We start from the raw sequence: 24,750 nt of genomic DNA, 5'->3' as shown, positions 1-24,750 counted from the left end.
TGCGAGATTTTCTCGCATTGCACTCGTGCGAGTTAATCGCAAGTGTGACTCCAGCCTTAGAGAATCCACCTCACCAGATAAGCCTTTCCTCTGGGAAATTTTTCATTTTTCGTTTTTTCCTCCCCTTCTTCCAAGATCCATAACTTTTTTATTTTTCCGTCAATGAAGCCTTATGAGGACTAGATTTTTGTGAGAAGAGTTGTACTTTGAATGACAACATTCATTTTGCTCCTTATTGTAATGGAAAACAGTCAAAAATTCCAAGTACGGTGAAATTGCAAAAAAAGTGCAATTCCACAATTGTTTTAAAAAAAATGTATTTACCATGTTCACCATATGGTAAAACTGCCCTAGTAATATGATTCCCCAGGCCAGTATGAGTTTGTACATACCAAATATGTAAATTTTATTTTTATATAAGCGGTGAAAAAAATGTATACCTTTGTCGAAAAATTGCGCTATTCTCGCCATTTTCCGTGACCCGTAGCATTCTTATTTTTCAGCATCTGGGGCTCATTGATGGCTTATTTTGTGCATTATGAGCTGACATTTTTAATTATGACATTTTTGGGGTTGATATAATGTTGTGGCGACCAAAAAAAGTACTGTATTTTTTGGATCACGAGATGCACTTTTCCTCCCAAAAATTTGGGAGGGTAATGAGGGGTGCATGTTAAAATCCGAATATAGCTTACCGAGAGGCGAAGTATTGGCGCAGGGGCCTGTCTGTGCGGGTATCCGGGTACCTCTCTGTGCGGGCAGCTGGCTGCCTCTCTGTGTGAATGGCCGGCCAGCTGGCTACCTCTCTGTGCGGGTGGCTGGCAGGCTGGCGGTCGCTCTGTGATTTTGGTTGGCAGGCTGGCTACCTCTCTGTGCAGGTGGCTGGCCAGCTGGCTTCCTCTCTGTGCAGGCAGCCGGATGACTGCCTCTCCGTGTGGTTGGCCGCCTGGCTGCCTCACTGTGTGAGTGGCTGGCTGCCTCTCTGTATGGCTGGCATGTGGGCTGCGGTGGCTGTGCTGGCAGTGGAAGCTGCAGTGGCTGTGTGGGAGTCCCAGATGCTCTGGCTTCAAATGATGGCGCTCGGAGTCAGCGGGTTCGCAAATGGAGCTCTCGGCTGAGAGCTCCAGCTGCGCACATGCCGCTCCGGGTGCCATTTCTTTGAAGCCCAGACTGCCATCAGAGCATCTGGGACACCCACCGTACCAGTCTGCTCCACAGAGCCACCGCAGCTTCCGCTGCAGGCACAGCTTCCACTGCCAGCACAGACCCAATGCTGCCAGCTCAGACCCACCGCTGCCAGCACAGACCCCCACCGCTGCCAGCACAGACCCCCACCGCTGCCAGCACAGACCCCACTGCTGCCAGAAAAGACCCCACCAACACCGCTCCTGCCTCCTATGACCGCACTCCACCACCGCTGCCACCCTCCTCTGGTAAGACAACACCGGAGTATTTTTTTTTTACCTTTTTTTATCTTTAAATTTGGGATGCGTCTTATAAAACGTATAATATGGTAACTCTGGTGTTTTTTTGTTTTTTTTCACTTTGCCTTTTACTGATCAGATTAATTGATTTTATATTTTAATAGATGTGTATTTTTGTATATTTTTAATTGTTTTATTTTCAATGGGGTTGATTTGAGCTTTCAGTTTTTTGGGCTTTTTTCATATTCTTAAAACTATTTGTTATTGATTTTACAAGTACCCTTTGCAGACTTTATGCCTGTACTATCAATCGCTTCTGCTGATCAGTGATGTTTCAGTACCGCTTTGATCAGCAGAAATGCTGATCTCCTGTGAGTGTTGGCATTCTTCCAGCATTCACAGGAAGCATGTCATGACAGTGATGATACACCCGTGCCTATTAGCTGCACATGTCTGCTGATCAGGTGAGCCCGCATTAAAGGGATAGACATGGCGAAGGACATGTATATATACATTCTTGGTCGTGATCAGTTTAATATGCAGTCTACAGCTGCAAATTCCTGCATTTTAGGAAATACATGTTTAGGCCATGGTTGCGACAAGAAAAAAAATGTGAAATATAATACCTAATAAGTTAGTATTATATTGTTTTATGCTAATCATCATGCAACTGAGTAGAAGACAGGAAAAATGCAAAAAAAAAACAGGGAAAATCACTAACTTGAAAGGGTTAGTGGAAGCACAGTTTTTCAATCCTTCTATGTTTTATCAACTTTAAAATGAATGGCATTACTCTAGATTAAAAGTGTGGGCTCGTTGTGGCAAGCTGGTACAGAAGCTTTGATCTCTTTTCTGGAGAACAGTCAAATCGGACAAGGATTTTTGTGCCCCACTTTCCCATGTGGCAGCTCCCATGTAGAATAGATAAGGAAACTGGGTTGGACCTACCCCACTAAGGCTCCAGGTGGGTGCCTTGAGTTCTCATGGAGCTCACTGCTCGCTGACAGGCAGGTCAACTGATGCATCAGCAGCCAGTACTGGCTCTGGCATTTGAGGAGCTCCCTCCATCTTCCAACTTTGCCAATGAACTTGGTAGATGCCATCTAGTATGGGATTCTCTGGGGCATTTTATGTCATAAAGCTGCTCAGTAAAGTCAATGTGGTAGCTGAGTTCCCTCTTGGTCCCATTAATTGGGTAAACTCAACCTCCTCATACATCATCTCCATGTTTTTAGAGAGATATGACCATATATTTGATCTCCATATCAGGAAAGTAGATGAATACACACCCTCGCTATTGTTTATACCACAATACTACCCAAGTTTCTAATTTGGCCTATTGCAGTTCATCTAGTGGACCATGCATGGCCTTCATGATATGCCTTTTCGGCATATTCCTTGCCTTTCACCCCAGTCTGTGGGGGTGCTCTAGGATAGGTCAGTGTGTCTCCACTAACTAATGCTCCTCTGATTTGGGCCCATCACTCTAGTACTCTAGTACCATTTTTGGTCCTGCATCCACACCATCCCTGGCCTACAGTAGTAGTACCACGGTAGTAAACACCTCACTTATAGTTTCAAAAGTTCTCTGTCAAGACTCTCTCAGGTGTGGTTAATCTTCACGCAATGATGGCTCTACTTCAACTCTGTTCTTTATTGGCTCTCATTCTATGTTGCTCAGCTGTTAAGACTAACACAATTCTCTCACTTCCGCAACTCTCTCACAATGGGGAACTATTTCCTCCTCTCTTTTCAGGGAAGCCAATATTTTTCATCTTGTGGCAGTACACATGGGATTCACTTTCTAACAGGCCTCTGGGTGGAGTGCCAACTATCCTTCCACTTTATTCACGCAATGGTATATTTCAAAAAAGATTCTTTGCACTAGCCTTCCTATCAACAATGCTGAAACTGACTCTGGGTGGTATAAAACCAAGCTATCATTCACACGAAGATCCTACCTAGGACCCACCTAGATCCTACTTGCTATTGCACATCCTCCTATTCCCCAGCACATATTCACTCCCATAACCGTATGTTTTCTAATCCTAGAAACTGCTGATCACATGTACAGTCATACTTCCAACGAAATTTTGGGGAAATTATGCCCACTAAATTAGCATGAAACAAGAGCCAATTAGTCATTGTCTATGTTGCAAAAGAGCCAGAGCACAGTAAAATTGAGATATGATAGGGGAACAAGACACAGGTCTCTAGAGGTTCTGCCTCTAATCTCAGTCTTCTGTAAGTATTGTGAATACTTATAACTGGCACAGCTTCTTACCACTGTTGTATCTTCAGGAGAAGCTCTGTTGGGGGAGACAAGATTGGGAGGTGTAGTGCAGGTCCTGTGTGCTGTTCACCATAGCTGATTCACAATGTATGCTTTATAGAATTAATTACTGCATGAGTGGAATATACATTACATATTTATCTAAAATGAGTGTGTGTAACACAAAATATATGTATTGTGTGGCGTATTGTTAAGCTACATTTACATTTGTGTTCAAGGATTCTGTTTGAATCAGAGAAACAGAGTTCATGTCCAAAAAGTATCTATTGTACAATGGAAGCAGATGGGCCCTTTGATTTTTATAGGCTCCATCTGGGTTCCATTATGTGTCAGTTTTTAGAACATAAGAAATGTATCATGCTGAATTTTTTTTTCCCATTCTAAAAACAGACACATAACAGAACCCAAACACACCCCATAATAATCAAAGGGACCTTTCTGCTTCTGTTTGCATCAGTTATGCAACAGATCAGTTCTGAACATGAATACCATGTCTTCCCAGAAGCAGAACAGACAAACGGAAGGTCAAAAACGGGAGATGTGATCCTAGCGTAACTGGATTTCATTACCAAATATCAACATCGGATGAACTTGATAGATATTTCTTTTTTAAACCTTATTAACTATTTAGCTATGTAACATGCTATGCATATCTCATGTATGGTTATGTTTGCAAGCCTACAATAATCATTATTTTGGCGATAGCCCAATAGATGAAGATCAATAATAAAATAATAATTTTATTGTTCATTTTCTTCTTCATTAACACTGCCCAAATATCACTTTCATCATTCAAATATTTGTGAATAATGTCATAAATATGCTAATGTCAATGGGTTTTTAACATAGGTATATTCAGGCCAAGGGTGGGGCAAACCTAAATACAGCCCCAGGGACAGTAAATAACTTATAACAGGGTTAAGTACAGTTTTGCAACCTTTTGCTCCACAATGCATTTACTTTTTGGGTATCAGTAATCATACAGTGAGGCTGGTGCACTAAGACAGAATTCCCACAAAGTTCCAAAATCATTTTGTGAAGTCTAGTATTGTACCACCTACCCAAAATAATGTCTTGAGGTCATCATTGATTAAAGGGAAATTGTCATTTGTTGCTGCCCGAACTACAGTAAGCATGTATCAGAGCTTCGCTGTACAAATGCAACCAGGTATGATTTCCTCTGAAACGCTGTGGCCAAAGACTTTAATCCCTTCATGATGTGGCTAATTTACATTTTTTCATTAAACCAACCTCCTTCATCACAGAGCCATAACTTTTCTTATTTGCTGTACATAATCCCGTGTGAGGGCTTGTTTTTTGTGGGGTGAATTGTACTTTTGAATGACACCATTCATTTTATCATGTGATCCACTGTCAAGTGGGTAAAAAAATTCCAAGTGCATCAAAATTGAGAAAACACGTGGAATTTCACAATTATTTTTTGTTTTCTATTTACCATGTTCACTATATAAAATCTAAAATGAGCTTTGGGTTTGCATGCTCACTATTTGCTAAAACTTACCAGGCAATAAGATTCTCCAGGTAAGTACGATTACACAGAAATCAAACATGTATATATTGATTTTTATTTAAGTCATGAAATATTGTTCAAAGTTTTTTATTTTGTTTTTTTTAAAATACATTTTGCCTGTGCCGCCATTTTCTGACACCCATAATACTTTCCATTTTTAAATTTTCGGGATATGGGGATGTGTAAGGGCTTGTTTATTTTGAGCTAATGTTTTTAGTGATGTCATTTTGGGGTAGATACAATGTTTTGGTTGCTTCTTACTGAATTTTCTTGCAATGTTGCAGCTGCCAAAAAACATAAACCTGTCATTTTTATTTTCTCCTAATTTCATCATTTAATTATCAGATTAATTTTTATTTTGACAGCTAGGACCTTTACAAATGCTGCAATACCAAATATATGGAGATTGTTGTGTTTTTTTATTTATTTATTTTTAATGGTGGAAAAGAGGAGTTATTTGAACATATATACAGTGCAAACCAAAAGTTTGGACACACCTTCTCATTCAAAGAGTTTTCTTTATTTTCATGACTCTGAAAATTGTAGATTCACATTGAAGGCATCAAAACTATGAATTAACACATGTGGAATTAAATACTTAACAAAAAAGTGTGAAACAACTGATAATATGTCTTATATTCTAGGTTCTTCAAAGTACCCACCTTTTGCTTTGATTACTGCTTTACCCACTCTTGGCATTCTCTTGATGAGATTCAAGAGGTAGTCACCGGAAATGGTCTTCCAACAGTCTTGAAGAAGTTCCCAGAGATGCTTAGCACTTGTTGGCCCTTTTGCCTTCACTTTGCGGTCCAACTCACCCCAAACCATCTCGATTGGGTTCAGGTCTGGTAACTGTGGAGGCCAGATCATCTGGCGTAGCACCCCATCACTTTCTTTCTTAGTCAAATAGCCCTTACACAGCCTGGAGGTGTGTTTGGGGTCACTGTCCTGTTGAAAAATAAATGATAGTTCACTAAATGCAAACCGGATGGAATAGCATGCCGCTGCAAGATGCTGTGGTAGCCATGCTGGTTCAGTATGCCTTCAATTTTGAAAAAATCCCCAACAGTGTCACCAGCAAAGCACCACCACACCATCACACCTCCTCCTCCATGCTTCACGGTGGGAACCAGGCAAGTAGAGTCCATCCGTTCACCTTTTCTGCGTCGCACAAAGACACGATGGTTGGATCCAAAGATCTCAAATTTCGACTCATCAAACCAAAGCACAGATTTCCACTGGTCAAATGTCCATTCCTTGTGTTCTTTAGCCCAAACAAGTCAATTCTGCTTGTTGCCTGTCCTTAGCAGTGGTTTCCTAGCAGCTATTTTACCATGAAGGCCTGCTGCACAAAGTCTCCTCTTAACAGTTCTTCTAGAGATGTGTCTGCTGCTAGAACTCTGTGTGGCATTGACCTGGTCTCTAATCTGAGCTGCTATTAACCTGCGATTTCTGAGGCTGTTGACTCGGAGAAACTTATCCTCCGCAGCAGAGGTGACTCTTGGTCTTCCTTTCCTGGGGCGGTCCTCATGTGAGCCAGTTTCTTTGTAGCATTTGATGGGTTTTGCCACTGCACTTGAGGACACTTTCAAAGTTTCCCCAATTTTTTGGACTGACTGACCTTCATTTCTTAAAGTAATGATGGCCACTCATTTTTCTTTACTTAGCTGCTTTTTTCTTGCCATAATACAAATTCTAACAGTCTATTCAGTAGGACTATCAGCTGTGCATCCACCAGACTTCTGCACAACACAACTGATGGTCCCAACCCCATTTATAAGGCAAGAAATCCCACTTATTTAACCTGACAGGGCACACCTGTGAAGTGAAAACCATTTCTGGTGACTACCTCTAGAAGCTCATCAAGAGAATGCCAAGAGTGTGCAAAGCAGTAATCAAAGCAAAAGGTGGCTACTTTGAAGAACCTAGAATATAAGACATATTTTCAGTTGTTTCAAACTTTTTTGTTAAGTATTTCATTCCACATGTGTTAATTCATAGTTTTGGTGCCCTCAATGTGAATTTACAATTTTCAGAGTCATGAAAATAAAGAAAACTCTTTGAATGAGAAGGTGTGTCCAAACTTTTGGCCTGTACTGTACATATATGCACCTTTTTCTACCACACTTTTTCCTTCCACTCAACTTCCCATTAATATGTTTGAATACAGCACTCTGTGAACAGCCAGCTTCTTTAGCAATGACCTTTTGTGGCTTACCCTCCTTGTGGAGTGTGTCAATGACTGCCTCCTGGACATCTGTCAAGTAAGCAGTCTTCCCCAAGATTGTGTAGCCTACTGAACCATATTAAGGGACCATTTTAAACGCTTAGAAATCCTTTGCAGGTGTTTTGTGGTAATTAATGTAATTTTCTGAGATAATGACTTTTGGGTTTTCATTGGCTGTAAGCCATCATCATCATCAACAGTAACAGAAATAAACACTTAAAATAGATCACTCTATTTGCAACGACGCTACATAACATATGTGTTTCCCTTTTTGGATTGAATTACTGACATAAATTAACTTTTTGATGATATTCTATTCTAATTTATTGAGATGTACACATATATATATATATATATATATATATTTGTTATTATTTATTTATTTATTTTTCCCTCAAGACATTTGTTTTCACTATATTTGTTAGTTACAGCTCCGTTCTGTTAGAGCCGGATGATGGTTAAATAACAGCCAATATTTGTTGGGAAATATGTTCTCTCACCATGCAAGCCTGCATCAAAGCCAGTGACCCAACATATGATATAACTGTACATCATATTTCAGGTAAGGGTTAAGGAAAGGTTGACTACCATGCTGTGATCTCAGGCCGGCCTACCTCCACCCCACCTCACCTCAGTTGATTGACAGGTCTCTCCTAGGGGTGTACATATTGAGAAATGATACAATCAACTGAAGCAGGCAAGGAGAAGCCAGCTAAAGACATTGGATGAGTCAAGTCTTTTCAAAGTATGTTTACTCGGGGACACCAGAGAGTTTTAGAGCAAAACATACATGGCTGCAATTGTGCGATCAGACTCTGATTTATCCTGCCATTGGTCAAGGCTATATGAATCTGATGTCAAGTTCCTATAAAATATGATACTATTTATTAAATGTAGATTTATTGCTGGCTGAGCGTGTGTCCATTCACTGTGTTAGTAAATGTAGGGACTTAAAAAATAATATCAAAATGAACAATACATAATGTTAAATTATTGCTTATTTGCCCCTTTTAAACGCATTTGGCTTAGAATCTATTAAAAATCTATTTTCTCCTATTTAACTATGCCAAGCCCTTGGCCAGAATGTAGTATTTATTTCTTTCCTAACGGAATTCCTTTTACATCGGAGCTGATCTAATTGTGGTTTTTGGCTTTTGAAAATGACACGTTAGTGTGAAAGTACTTAAAAGTTTCTGTCTGCATGCTTAAGGCTCCCTTCCCCCTTATTTTGGGGAAGAGATGAATTCTTTCCACTCAGTATATAAATCCACCCTCTGGGATGGCTGAAATAGCTGCCACCTTAAAGACTAAAACATATTTGCATTCACATCTCTTAAAGTGAAATTCTTTACATTTGTTATCAACATCACAACATTTTCACAAAAAAGTCAAAGCAAGAACACAAATAAACCAGTTTAATGAAGTTTACATGTGGATAGGCTTCAACATCTGTAAAGTGCAGAGATCGCTTTGTCATATTCCTGATACAACAACACCCCAATCAAATGCTGGATAGGAATATTAATTTCTTAATCATATTGGAGCCATCTAATGGCTCAATCTCAATTGTTACAATAACAAACTTGTAACCTGTAGTGGCATGTACATACCGGTAAGTTGTCCATTATAATTACAGGAATCTCACAACCTTTGGGCAATTATTTTTTTGCCTCTAAAAGAAAAGTTGATTTAGAATCTGTAAATAAGTTCAACAGATAGTTTCTGTATCTTTGACTGGTCAACAGCTTATTAGAGGGGCATTCGCAAGTTCTTAATTTAAATTGTTTAAATTAGTTAGCATGAAAATAAGCAAGTTTGGAATTGACTTGCTTTTTCTATCTGCTGTCATTCTCCTGCAATGAAAACTTTTAACTTTTATAGTGGACAGTTTGTTTCCGTGGATCGTGCCCTCCAGACCTTAGCTTAGAGCAGGGCTGGGCAATTAATTTTCCCAAGGAGCAACATGACAGACCGGTGACAGGTGTAGAAGGCTGAACCAATAGGCTGAAATTAATTCTCCTCAATACTAATACTAACATATAATTATTATGTTATGTTAATATTAATTATATTCAGCGGCATGCAAAACTTTGTGGACCTCTGATCAAAATTACTGTCAATGTGCACAGTTAAAGGGCATTCCCATCTCCAAGATCTTATCCTAATATGTAATAGGTGTAATAATAATAAATAATATTAGCAAATACCTCCAATTACAAATGTAGTATAGTTCTTCGGATTCACTATGTCGCTTACCTCATGTTCAGGCTATTGCAGGACCTTAGGTATCCATGATTACAACCACGAATATAGTCACAGCCAATTAGTTAGTTCATTGCTCATGGTCATAACCATGGATACCTAAGGACCTGCAATGCCCTGAACATGAAGTAAGTGACAAAGTGAATCAGAAGAGCTATACTAAATTTCTAATTGGAAGTATTGGCTAATATTAAACATACTACATATTAGGCTAGGTTCTTAGAAATGGGAATACTCCTTTATCAAGTTGAAGATGAAATGATCTCTAAAAGGCACAAAGTTAAAGATGACACATGTCCTTTGTATTTTAGGCAAAAAAAAAATGTTTTCACCTTTTACATTTTAAAAAATACAAAAAGGAAAATAGGCAGATGCAAACGTTTGGACACCCTTGGAGATTGGTGTATGCAGATAACTTTGATCATGGTTTCAGACCTTAATTAGCCTGTTAGGTTTATGGCTTGTTCACTGTCATTGTTAGGAAAGGCCAGGTCATGCAAATTTCACAGCTTTATAAAAAACAAGCCTCCTCTAACCTTGTGCCAAAACACAGCAGCCATGGGTTCTTCTAAGCAGCTGCTTAATATTCTGAAAATGAAAATGGTGGAAGCCCACAAAGCAGGAGAAGGCTATAAGAAGACAGTAAAGTTCCTCATTTTGAAATGTAATTAAGATAACTGGAACAGTGGAGATCAAGATAAGGTCTGGAAGACCAAGCAAAATTTCTGTGAGAGCTGCTTGTAGGATTGCAAGAGAGGCAAATCAGAACCACCACATGACTGCAAAAGACCTTCAGGAAGATTTAGCAGACTCTGGAGTTGTACATTGTTCTACTGTTCAGAGACACATGCACAAATATGGTCTTCATTGAAGAGTCATTAAAAACAAAAACCTCTCTTGCACCCTCACCATAAAATTCAGCATCAGACGTATGCAAAAGAAAATCTAAACTAGCCTGATGCATTTTGGAAAAAAGTCTCGTGGACCGATGAAGCTAAAGTAGAACTCTTTGGCCACAATGATCAAAGGTATGTGTGGAGAAAAAGGGCACAGAATTTCAGGAAAAAAACACATTGCCAACCATTTAGTATGGGGGTGGATCAATCATGCTTTGGGGTTGTGTTACAGCCAACGGCACGGGGAACATTTCACAGGTAGAGGGAAGAATGGATTCAATTAAATTTCAACAAATTCTTGATGCAAACATAACGCCATCTGTAAAAAAACAGGTTGAAAAGATGATAGCTTCTACAAATCGATAATAATCCTAAACACATGTCAAAATTCACAATAGAGTACCTCAAAAAACACAAGCTGAGGGTTTTACAATGGCCCTCACAGTCCTCTGATCTGACCATCATTGAAAATCTGTGGCTAGACATCAAAAGAGCATTGCATGCAAGAGAACCCAGGAATCTCACAGAACTAGAAGAGGTTTTTCAAGGAAAAATAAGTGAAAATCCCTCAAACAAGAATTGAAAGACTCTTGTCTGGCTACAAAAAGTGTTTACAAACTGTGATACTTGCCAAACGGGGTGCTAATAGGTACTAACCATATATGGTGTCCAAACGTTTGCATTGGCCCATTTACCTTTTGGGTAATTTAAAAATGTAAAAGATTTTTTTTTTCCTTTGCCTAAAATACAAAGGAGATGTGTCATCTTTAACTTTATGCCTTTTAGAGATCATTTCATTTTCAACTTGCTTAACTGTTCACAATAACAATAATTTTGAACAGCAGTGCCCAAACTTTTGCATGTCACTGTAATTTAATATTGAGCAGAATTAAGTATGCCAACATTCCCCTATATACTGTATGAGCTCACACACAGCACTCTACATATATATTATATATTGATCATGATTAAAGGTGATTGTTTCACCTGAAAGACGTAGTGCTGGTCATGCTACCCGTTGTTTCTGGATGTTAAAAAATAGACTGTGGCTTTCCTCGCCGGAAGAGCTGGATTTTTCTTTTTTTCTTGCAATATTGGGCTGTGGCATCTCCTTTCCGTGCTCCAGGGAGAAGCCAGGAGTGAGCTTATACAGGGTGAGCTGATACACACAAATTGACTCTACATATATTATGAGCTTCCACATAAATTCCTATATACAGTACAAGCCCCCCACATAGCTCCCTATATACTATATGAGCCCCCACACAAAACCCTATATACACTATGAGCAACCACATAGCTCCTTATATACAGTTTGAGCACACACATTGTCCCTCTATATACAGTGAGAACCCACATAATCTCTCTATATACAGTATGAGCCTCCACACAGCTTCCTAAATACAACATGAGCCCCTACATAGCCTCCTATATACAGCATGAGCCATCACATAGCCTCCTAAATACATTATAATCCCCACATAGCCTCCTATGTACTTTATGAGCCCCACATAGCCTTCTATACACATTATGATCCTGAATAGCCTCCTATATACTTTATGAGCCCCATATAGCCACCTATATACATAGCCTCCTATATACAGCATGAGCCCCATATAGAATCATATATTTTAGGAACCCCCACATAGCTTACTATAAACATTATGAGCCTCACACAGCCTCCTATTTACATGAGCCCCTCATAGCCGCGTATTTACATGATGCTCTCATACCCTCCTATATACTTTATGACCCCTACATAGCCTCCTAAATTCATCATGAGCTACCATATAACCTTCCATATACATGAGCCCCAGATAGCCTCCTATATACAGTACCCTATGTCCCACAGAGACTCCTGTATTCATGAGTGAGCCCATAATTGCCACCTATATACTTCATAACCACCACATATCCTCCAATATACGAGCCCTACATAGCCTTCAATATACATGAGCCCCTCCTAGCCTCGTACAGTGCCTACAAGTAGTATTCAACCCCCTGCAGATTTAGCAGGTTTGATAAGATGCAAATAAGTTAGAGCCTGTAAACTTCAAACAAGAGCAGGATTTATTAACAGATGCATAAATCTTACAAACCAACAAGTTATGTTGCTCAGTTAAATTTTAATAAATTTTCAACATAAAAGTGTGGGTCAATTATTATTCAACCCCTAGGTTTAATATTTTGTGGAATAACCCTTGTTTGCAATTACAGCTAATAATCGTCTTTTATAAGACCTGATCACGCCGGCACAGGTCTCTGGAGTTATCTTGGCCCACTCCTCCATGCAGATCTTCTCCAAGTTATCTAGGTTCTTTGGGTGTCTCATGTGGACTTTAATCTTGAGCTCCTTCCACAAGTTTTCAATTGGGTTAAGGTCAGGAGACTGACTAGGCCACTGCAACTCCTTGATTTTTTCCCTCCTGAACCAGGCCTTGGTTTTTTTGGCTGTGTGCTTTGGGTCGTTGTCTTGTTGGAAGATGAAATGACGACCCATCTTAAGATCCTTGATGGAGGAGCGGAGGTTCTTGGCCAAAATCTCCAGGTAGGCCGTGCTATTCATCTTTCCATGGATGCGGACCAGATGGCCAGGCCCCTTGGCTGAGAAACAGCCCCACAGCATGATGCTGCCACCACCATGCTTGACTGTAGGGATGGTATTCTTGGGGTCGTATACAGTGCCATCTAGTCTCCAAACGTCACGTGTGTGGTTGGCACCAAAGATCTCGATCTTGGTCTCATCAGACCAGAGAACCTTGAACCAGTCTGTCTCAGAGTCCTCCAAGTGATCATGAGCAAACTGTAGACGAGCCTTGACATGATGCTTTGAAAGTAAAGGTACCTTACGGGCTCGTCTGGAACGGAGACCATTGCGGTGGAGTACGTTACTTATGGTATTGACTGAAACTAATGTCCCCACTGCCATGAGATCTTCCCGGAGCTCCTTCCTTGTTGTCCTTGGGTTAGCCTTGACTCTTCGGACAAGCCTGGCCTCGGCACGGGTGGAAACTTTCAAAGGCTGCCCAGGCCGTGGAAGGCTAACAGTAGTTCCATAAGCCTTCCACTTCCGGATGATGCTCCCAACAGTGGAGACAGGTAGGCCCAACTCCTTGGAAAGGGTTTTGTACCCCTTGCCAGCCTTGTGACCCTCCACGATCTTGTCTCTGATTGCCTTGGAATGCTCCTTTGTCTTTCCCATATTGACCAAGTATGAGTGCTGTTCACAAGTTTGGGGAGGGTCTTAATTAGTCAGAAAAGGCTGGAAAAAGAGATAATTAATCCAAACATATGAAGCTCATTGTTCTTTGTGCCTGAAATACTGTGTAAACCTGCTAAATCTGCAGGGGGTTGAATACTACTTGTAGGCACTGTATATACTTTACGAGCCAAACATAGCCCCTCTCTCCAGTTCTTTCACCACTCTGCTGCACTGTCCCTCCACATAGCTGTCTCACACGCTGATTGGTGGAAGAAGGGGATGGCAGCACCTTCTCCACATATGTTTTCACCGATATCCGCATCCTGCGTATAATAGTGACATAGGCTGGTGGACAGCAACAGCTGCCGGACAGCGGAGGGCATGGGGAACCCTTCGGTTGTTTCAGTCTGCAGGAGAGACTAGAACAGCCAGAGGGCCGGATGTAATCCATAGGCCGCACTTTGCCTAGCCCTGGCCTAGAGTGTGCAATAGTTACATTCCATGAGGGGGTTAATGATTAACATCCCAATCAGCTCCCTCCAGCTCATTGATTTCTATACATCAGTTAGGTGCCCACTTTCTTTACGATCCTCTCATCTTCTGAAGACATGCAGTTATAAATCACAAGCCCGCAGGTTTCAGAGTAGGCCTCCGAATCTTGGCTCTGTGCTCTTGCTGTTCAGTGCTGTGTGCTTGTTCTAATTACCAGTTATCTCTATGTGTAAATACAATAATAGCAGTGTACACTCCAGAACACATCACCGACACCTGAATGTGTTATAGTAGAACTTGTGATGAGTTTTATAGATCTACTAATACTACACTTCTACTATTCACTAGAACTGTCACTCAAGGTGGAGTGCCTGCTTTGCTACAAATCAGTAAGTAAGGAAACTGTAAGGAGATGAAAGAGCTCTGAGCTGCTCAACAGACAACTCTATAATACCCTTTTAAGCGCAAGAAAATTGTTCATTATCATTTGACTAATGAAGATGTTGGTTAGCTTACCTCCACAAACTTGTCCATCATAGCTATGACATACCCAATCATGGCACTCGCATAAAGGCCCGTAGTATTTTCCAGGTTCTTTTACTTCACACATGCACACCCCGCAGTCGCATTTGCCTCTGCCGCTGCATATTAATCCATCTGAAGTCCTGCAACGATTTTCTGAAGAAGCTGGGGAAAGTCTGCAGGTTGATGAAGATCTGCAATATTATAACATTAGGTGTGAATAATACAAAAGAAATATACATTTATTCACCAAATAGTGCTTTTTTCCCACACACCAACAAAGAGTATATGAACAGTAATGGGTTTCAAATTGGTAACTACTATAGCCTGCCTTGTCGACCTTGATCCATAGATTTAAATATATCCACAAACTGGAGGTAGAGGTTACAGATAAAGTGGAAAGAAAGAGTATATAAATGTAGTATATTGAATCTGCATGGAGCCTACATGACAGAGCACTAAGGTATTGTGACTGCCTAGGATAGAGTCTCACAGGCTCAGGAAGTACAGTATATAATGCCTTTAGGGGCAGAATACTTTTGTACAGTCTGGTTTCAAATTCACAAAGAATCAGAAACAGAGATAGCCGATATATACCACCAAAGTAAAGTAGAACCTCTACTGGAGCCCGTCTATGATGCCTTAAAAAACAGGAAAGTAATATGGTTTTATGCAGTAGCACAAAATGTGAATCCTTTTTCAGACAAATGAATTATTCAACAGGATTTGAATGCTGCGGCTGCCACTCACTTCCTGTTGTGAGCTCATGTGTCTGATGGCGGGGAAAGAGAAGCTGATGCTTATTAGACTTGGGGCTCACATGCGTCACAATGCCACGTGAGCCCCAGGAATGCGATTACCAACACTGCTGGAACAGCGGCGGCATGGGAGGAGAGGATGAACTTTTTTATTTTACTTGGTGGAAATATGTGGAATCAGAAGGGGGGTCTTCTTAATGGACAACCCCTTTAACTTAAAATGTAACATTATTTATGGAATAATTAGTAAATTGACCTATTGCTCTTCTTTTCATTGCTTGCCATCTACCTGCCGATCCCCAGGCTTCTTTACTTTCCCTCAACATGACTGTAATGTTTCTTAGACTACTTAATGCAGGAAAGCAGCAATTAAATTTACTATTCATTGTCTTGATAATGCTACATTTTTATGTCAAAGTGGAGGTTCGCTTTAATTCTCTGCTCAATAGAGGTCTTCTAAAGAAAAAGGATTCACATTACACTCAATCATAAGGTCACCATTTGCTTTCCCTTTATTACAAAATAAAAGGGCAGTAGCACAGAAACATATAAATAACTGATCTATATAGGAACAGACTGGAGTTCAATTATACTCTGGGGAAAACCGACTGGAATTGTTTCATCTTAATGTCATTGTATCCATTTGTTTCCAAGCAAAAAAAATAGCTATTATGCTGATATATGCATAGAACGCAGCCCCACAAGGTATGTGCAAAAAGAAAATATAAAAACATTGGGGATTGCGATACATAAAAATGTATGTTATAAATCAGTAGCTGGACAGCATCAAATAATGGGCAGCAAAGTGGTTAGCACTGTCGTGGAACAACCACATTTGGAAAATTGGATTAGAAACATATATACCTATACTATATTTCTCAACAAATGTTGTCTTTAAGAGACCATGTCTACTTTTCTAGTACCAACACAAAGTAGCAAGTATTTGTAAGGTGTAAACGAAATGCTTTGTTAAATGATTCAAAAATATCAACGTGGAATTTTCTGGAATAAAACATCGGATCACAGATATGAAGGGACCCTATTATTCAGCTTCCTATGAGCTACATGCTCTTATAGATGGCTTAAAAATTGTTTCTGGAAGAGACAAGGGCGCAAATGGTGTCTTATCCTGGTGGGATCAGAATAAAAAAGCACCGAGAACACTCACCTAGGGGAGTTGTGAGGGTCATAACTACCATGAAAACATGATTCCCACGTTCGCTGATGCAGACCCAGAAGATAATAGATCAGTGTACGTAAGGTAGAGGAAAGAGTTAAACTGCGCAGTCGTATGGGTTGAAGAAATCACTCCGGAGTAATGATCTTCATAATTTTATTATTCAATGTGTTTCAGAGTCTATACAACGTATTCTTCAGGTATCAAAATTACTGCCGTACATACTGATGTACTGATGTTCTTCAACCCATATGGCAGAGCAGGTTAACCCTTTCTTCTACCTTACGTACACTAATCATATAGACGGCTTAAGAGGGTGGATCCTACTGACAGATTCCATTTAAAAATTACTCCAAAACCTGGCATACACTGCACAAAAAAAGTGTGAACTGAAGAGTTTAAAGATAATCTATTCCAAGTTAGAATGATAGTGAACCAAGTTGTAAAAGAAGGATTACAATCTGTAAAACACTACAGAGTATGTTGGTTCTGTAGGGAGATAAGAAGGAAACATTTAGTTAAGGAATTATCGGTTTGCAGAAACTATCCTCTCCCGGCCCCATCACAGCTATATCAAGTATGGCTGTGATTAGTCAGGGAAATCAATGTAAAGAAAAGAAACAAATTGGTTAAAGCAGGACATACTTATCAAGTCTCCCCACCACTGTAACGCTACTTCTCATACATATTCACTGCTTTTCCCGCCCACCGGCGTCTCTTATTGGCTGTAGTCAGACCGTGCCTCCATCTTCTCTGACAGCATTATTATGCTGGTGTAAAATAAATAAATAAAAATAATGCCGTGCGGTCCCCCGATATTTTGATACCAGCACAGATAAAGCCCACAGCTACAGGCTGCAACCCCCGGTCATGTGCTTATCTTGGCGGTGTAACAAAATAAGAGGAGCCGCATGCGGCTTTTTTGTTAATTATTTAAATAAATAATTTTTAAAAACCGGCTTGTGGTCCCCCCTAATTTTAATACCCAGCCAAGAAAAAGCCCAACAGTTGGTGGATGGTATTCTCAGGCTGGGGAGACCCATGTTTATTGGGCCCACACAGCCTAAAAATAGCAGCCGTTCAGAAATGCCGTATTCATTAGATGCGACAATCCCAGCACTTTACCGAGCTCATCTCGATTGCCCTTGTGCAGTTGCAATCAGGGTAGTCAGAGTTTAATGACAGCTCACAGCTGCCACTAAGCCCTAGATTAGTAATGGGAGGCACCTATGAGACCCCCCCATTACTAATCTGTAAGTGAAAAGAAATAAACACAAACACTGTAAAAATCCTTTATTTGAAATAAAATACAAAAAACACCCTCTTTCACCACTTTATTAACCCCCCAAAAGACCCAGGTCCAATGTAATCCACATGAGGTCCCACGTCGATTCCAGCTCTTCTACATTTGAACTGACAGCGTGCGGCCATACAACATGACCGCATGCTGTATTTCAGGCCTAGAATGAGCCGCAATGATGAGTGGTGATGTTACTCAGGTTAGTTGTGGTCACAGATGGAGGTTCCCACAGCCGTTCATCTGTGACAGCAGGTAATCTGACCTCAGGTTAGATGTAGTTATGCTGAGTTATATTGAAAATAAATTATGCATTGGTGGACTCAATTTACTAATTAGGTGAGTTCTAGAGGCAATTGGTCACTCAAGATTTTATTAAGACTACAGGAGGCTGGATACAAATGCACATCACAATATTCAGATTTATATTTTTAAAGTATTTAGAAAACCATGGATCATTTCCTTTGCACTTCACTAATCCTTGCTACTTTGTGTTGGTATATCACATAAACATCCAATAAAATACATTTAGGTTTGTAGTACCTTGAAAAAATGTAGGAATACTTCATGGGGTATGAATAGTTTTTCAAGGCATTGTACATATTTTACCGCAGGCGCTGGCCCTTGGGTCTCTAGCCTGTGGCGGTGGCTGTATACGCTCACGGTGCGGACGGTTGCCTTCTAACGGGTCTTGGGTAGTTAGGAAACCGCTGGGGTTCCTGTCACACTTGGATTTTACTGTTGACGGCAGCTCCAAGCCTAGTCGGGGTCCGATGGCCCTGCCTGTGTGTGCTAGTTTCACTTCGCTCCTCGGTAGGTACCGGCGGGCCACCGCCCGACCCCGGTCCTACGGTTCCGCGTTGATCCACAACTCCTGCAGACGGCCACCACCGTCTGCCAACCTTGTTGTCAGTGCCTGGGCCACAAAGCCAGACACTCTCCACTTTACTCCTCTCACTTCAACCTCCTGAACTAAACTGCTCCTTTTCCCGCCTCCAGGCCTGTGAACTCCTCGGTGGGTGGGGCCAACTGCCTGGCTCCACCCCACCTGGTGTGGACATCAGACCCTGGAGGGAGGCAACAAGGGTTTTGTGTCTGGCTAATGTAACTGTCTAGGGGGTGGTGGGGGGGGGTGTTACCTGTGACAACCTGGCTAGTCCAGGGCGCCACATGCACATAGTCAGAGACCTGTCAGTCCTTCTCTGAATGGAGTAATTTTCTTTCTTTTCTTTTTCATCTTGTCCAGATGCCATGATAACTTTTCACAACTATAGCTTGTCTTTGCAGACTTCCACCTTTTCTGGTTTTCTGCAGCACATCCCATCACAGTGCCCTTGAAAATAGCAGCTTGATTATAATGTTCAGGAATACAAATATCCGCCCTACATAGAGCTCCTGAATAATTGCCCTTCACTTTACTTCCAGCACAAAATATATCTCCAACACTGTCTCCCTTATGGTACTTCACATTGTCCTCTCCTTTCCATACTGGGCCCCCTCTTCACACTGTGTCCTGCCTATACTGCTCAGTCATTAAACTTTTCACACTCCCCCTCCTCGGCATACTGTTCCCTCTGTGCTGTGCCCTCACACTGTTCGCCTATGCTGCCCTCTCTCCTTTCCCTCCCCTCACTACCCAGTATCTATTCCGTACCCGCTCATATTTTTCTACCTTATAACTGTCTCCTAATATATTTCCCCCAATACTGTCTCTCCACATATTTCTTCCTCTCGCTCTCCATACTGTCTTCTCATACATCACCACTCCCACACACCATAATGTTTCCACACCCATTTCCCTCCTACACTGACTCCTTACACATTTCCCCCTTTTTCTTTCCCTCTCGCTCACTACCTCCTCACAGATCCTCAACCCCATATTGTTTCTGCATAAACTCCCCCAGTTTCTCATCTTGTCTCCACAAACATATTCCCTTTCCTGCTCCTCATACCATTCTTCCCATAATTTCTCATGAAATTTCTCCTTTGCCCATAAACCTCTCATCATAATAAATCAATGTTTACTTCAGCTCCATTGGAGCACTTACCACAAACATTCTTTGCACCTATGCAGCACCGGGGAGTGACACCTACAGTGTGATCAGATGACTTGAACAAAGTGCTGACACTTCGACCTGACCCAGTAGTGCCGGCAGGCAAGTCATCAAATGTAGTTGAGACTGAAAAATAATTTACTGATTTTTATATTTTATAAAATCAGTCAAATTTACTGCTCTTATTATTCAGCCCTTGTGCAATGATCAACAGTTCCCTCCAAAACAGTATTATGTCTAGAAAGCCCTCACATACAGTCATATGAAAAAGTTTGGGCACCCCTATTAATGTTAACCTTTTTTTTATAACAATTTGGGTTTTTGCAACGGCTATTTCAGTTTCATATGTCTAATAGCTGATGGACTGAGTAATATTTCTGGATTGAAATAAGGTTTATTGTACTAACAGAAAATGTGCAATCCACATTTAAACAAAATTTGACCGATGCAAAAGTATGGGCACCGTTATCAATATCTTGATTTGAACACTCCTAACTACTTTTTACTGACTTACTAAAGCACTAAATTGGTTTTGTAACCTCATTGAGCTTTGAACTTTATAGGCAGGTGTATCCAATCACGAGAAAAGGTATTTAAGGTGGCCACTTGTTGAGGGTTGAGGGTCACATGGATTCAACTCAGTATCAGCAGATTCTTGACAATAATGTGCAAGAATCAGTGATGAAGTTGAAGTTACGCAGGGGATGGATATTTCAGCAAGACAATGATCCAAAACACCGCTCTAAATCTACTGAGGCATTCATGCAGAGGAACAATTACAATGTTCTGGAATGGCCATCCCAGTCCCCAGACCTGAATATCATTGAAAATCTGTGGGATAATTTGAAGCGTGCTGTCCATGCTCGGAGACCATCAAACTTAACTGAACTGGAATTTTTTTGTAAACAGGAATGGTCAAATATACCTTCATCCAGGATCCAGGAACTCATTAAAAGCTACAGGAAGCGACTAGAGGCTGTTATTTTTGCAAAATGAGGATCTACAAAATATTAATGTCACTTTTATGTTGAGATGCCCATACTTTTGCACCGGTCAAATTTTGTATAAATTTGGATTGTACATTTTCTGTTAGTACAATAAACCTCATTTCAATCCATAAATATTACTCAATCCATCACTTATTAGATATATGAAACTGAAATAGCTGTTGCAAAAACCCAAATTGTTATAAAGAAAAAAGGTTAACATTAATAGGGGTGCCCAAACTTTTTCATGTGACTGTACTGTATGATGGACCATAACTCCTCATACAGTGAATTGGACCACACAGCCCTCATCCTCCCATACACAGATTGATGATTTACAGCCTGCCAACACAGTGTCACGGCCTCCACAATGTATTGTTGCCTACACAGTACCCCACACATTAAGATCCCTTCATCACAGTATGATTCCAATAGTCATCAAACACAGAATGATGACCCCACAGAAATCCAACACAAGGTGATGGCCCCCACAGCCCTAAATATGTTGGCTCCCACAGAACCACCAATACAGCATCATCTCTTACAGTCCCCAAACACAGAGTGATGATCCCCACAGCCCCACAACACAACATACTGGCCCTGACAGCACCCACAACATACTATAGTTTCCCCCACAGCCCCCAAACACAGAAGGATGGCTCCATAGTACCCCAAACAAAGAATGATGACCTCCACAGTCTTCCAAACACAAAATGATGACTGTCACTGTTTCCAACATAGTATAATCCCCCACACAGTATAATGCCTCCATAATTGCTTAAATCAGTATCGCCCATGGTATCCCCCCCACACAGTATGACCCCTCATAGTCCTCAACACATTATGACATCCCCACACAGTAGAATTCCTTACTGCCCCAATACAGAATTATGGCCCCAACAATGACTCATCACAGCCCCAAACACAATATGACCCTCCGACAGCCCCAAATAACAGTATGATTTCTCAGCACTCTGAGGCTCCACAGCAGGTGTCTACTGCGCTGAGACACCAAGTCACACTGGCTGAATAGTGAAAGACAGTTGATGGCTTCCTTCCAGTTTATATTCACCAGTATCCACATGAGGGTAGGGAGGGCAGCCACGTTATGCAGTCTGCGGCCCACTGCTTCTAGATTTTTTGCTCTACTGGTCCATGGGACAGATAGGCACAGCCAAAGGGCTGGACATGGTCCACGGTCCGTAATTTGCCTAGGTCAATGTTAGAAATGTAAAACACGGTACATTTAAAGTTTTACTACAGAATGAAAGATAGAATAGAAAGAAAGCTGTTACAACCAATAAGAGATGAGAAAATAACTTGAAGTTTTGATTACATGATGACTTTCTCATAACTTAGAAATGTGAATAAAAAAACATTAATATAAATTAGAATGGATTTTATTAGGAGAAAGAGTTTCCTCCATGTTTAAACATTGCATAAGACCCTTGTCTGGAACTCTTAAGCTTCCAATACCAAATGAGTATGTTTCAAATTGCATCAGTTATGCAACTCGATGCAAATATTCTATAATATGGTTCATGAATATTGGTAAAATAATAAAATGCCCAATGACATTTCACATACAGCTGCTAATGGTGTAAGGCGTGAGTTTCCCCATAATGCCCTGCAGAAATCAGATTACAAAGTCTAGACCAGCCAATCCAGGGATGGGCTATATCAGCTAGTATAAAAGATAGGGGCTGGCCAAGGTAAGCCAAATGGCCAAACTGGGCAAAAATTAAAACAAACTGAAGCTGTTTAGGTGTTGTTAGTGCAATATGCTACATATCTATCAATTCATGCTTACAGCATATTCCTATACATCCCTTGAATCTTTGGATAAGTATTCCCACAGTGAGACTCTCATTTTCAATCTGGTGCATAAGCACTGATGGAGTACACCACAATTGCATTAGTCCTTTTTTCTTTCTCTAAGCTACAGTATGTGCTCTGAGCTCCTGCCCCTACACAGTACAAGCAGAACTTGAGTTTTGTTTTCATTTTTTGCACTGTGCAAGCAAAGAGGTCAGCATTCCCATCCTAGCTAATTGTGCAATTAACACCAAACTCTGAATTCAAAGCTTGCATCACGTACGTCTCAATCACACGTCCGTGTTTAAACACGAACATAAAAAAATGGTTCCGATGTCATCAGTGTTTTGAACCCGTGTCTCATCAGTGAATGGACAGTTTGTCTTATTTTACCATCAGTGACATCAGTGTTTTTCACGGATGGATAAATAAATAAATTACAAAGCTTCGCTTATCCTTTGAAATGTTAAACATACATGGCACAAGGATGGCAGACAGATTCCATCAGTGTGTTGTAAAAACACAGATATGTGAATAGTACATATATGCAACATGGACGACTAAAAGAGGCCTAAAAGTGTGAATCCTGTATTTTGTAAGGCGCAAGCCAATTTTTTACCCTGACAGAAATCTCCATAATTATTAATCTATCTCAATATGTAGTAGGAATAATAATAATAATTAATAATAACAATATTAGCACATACCACCAGTTAGAAAAGTAGCATAGTTCCTCTGATACAGCTCATGTACAGCTTAGGTATCCATAGTTACAACTATTAGCAACTAACTATCACTATATGAGTGGACATAACCATGGATACCTAAGCTGCATTGCCCTGCACATGGGGTAAGACAAAGCTACTGTATATCAGAACTATACTATATTTCTAATTAGAGGTATTTGTTAATATTATTATTACACCTACTACATACACTGATGACCAAAATGGTGACAATGTTTTTGAACTTTTTACTTTAAGGCTCCATATCTCCCCATCCACCACAGATTTGAAAGTGAGACTACGATCATTTTATAGACAATCGTCTTGGTTATCTCATATATACTTTTGACTTGCAGCTATTTAGCATATGATTAGTCATGCAGATTCTTGTCATGTCACTGCATTGTTGCTGTTTTGCTTCTGGTGATGTAAAAATCTTTTTCTTCTGCTATACTACAAGTTACAACCTGTTCTCACGTTCTCTTATAGCTTAATGTGTTATTAGGTTGATTCTCAAGCAAAAGGTCACTGATTCAATTGGAAGAGCAGCCATGAAGAAGCTTTTTCAAGAAAAGAGAAACAAGATCATCCAACTCATCAATAGACGTCTCTCGTCCCCAAAGAAATGCCAAACCGCATGATGTGAGTACTATGACAGTTGAAACAATATAAAATGAAGTCCGTAACTCCATTCAAAAGCCAAGAGGTGGATGTCCAGGAAAAATATTGGAGTCAACAAGTTGGCTTATCATAAGGTCTATCAGTTTTGGTGCGGCAAACTCGGCAGTGTAGGTTCATAATAGTGAGAACACAGATGTACATGCAAGCACTGTACAATGCAAAAGTCTGGAATGCTGGCCTGAAAAAAAATGGAGAAGCCCCTCGACTTCAATGTTGTCAAAAAAGCATTGGCTCGAGTTTGCAAAAAAATATGAATAATCGACAGTAGAAGATTGGAAACGGGTGATTTGGAGTGATGAGATGTAAGTCAATAGACTAGGCTTTGATGGGTGCAAATGTATCTAGAAGAAAAAAGTTAAAAAGGGGCTAACGGATTGAGAAGTTGAAAGAACCGTCAAGTTCGGTGGA

The 24,750-nt window shown here is 40.5% G+C and overlaps 1 protein-coding gene across 1 annotated transcript in view; it reads right to left on the bottom strand.

Moving 5' to 3' along the window:
* The window catches only part of ITGBL1 (integrin subunit beta like 1), a 595,662-nt gene that overhangs the window by 546,724 nt on the left and 24,188 nt on the right, over positions 1 to 24,750 (bottom strand). Inside the window, exon 2 of the mRNA XM_075334352.1 lies at positions 14,844 to 15,043. Within this exon, the coding sequence (XP_075190467.1) occupies positions 14,844 to 15,043 (200 nt within the window). The remainder of the gene's footprint in view (positions 1 to 14,843; positions 15,044 to 24,750) is intronic.

The sequence above is a fragment of the Anomaloglossus baeobatrachus genome, chromosome 2 (genome assembly GCF_048569485.1).
Source record: "Anomaloglossus baeobatrachus isolate aAnoBae1 chromosome 2, aAnoBae1.hap1, whole genome shotgun sequence".
Taxonomy (NCBI): Eukaryota; Metazoa; Chordata; class Amphibia; order Anura; family Aromobatidae; genus Anomaloglossus; species Anomaloglossus baeobatrachus.
This window is presented reverse-complemented; position numbering and strand designations above follow the sequence as displayed.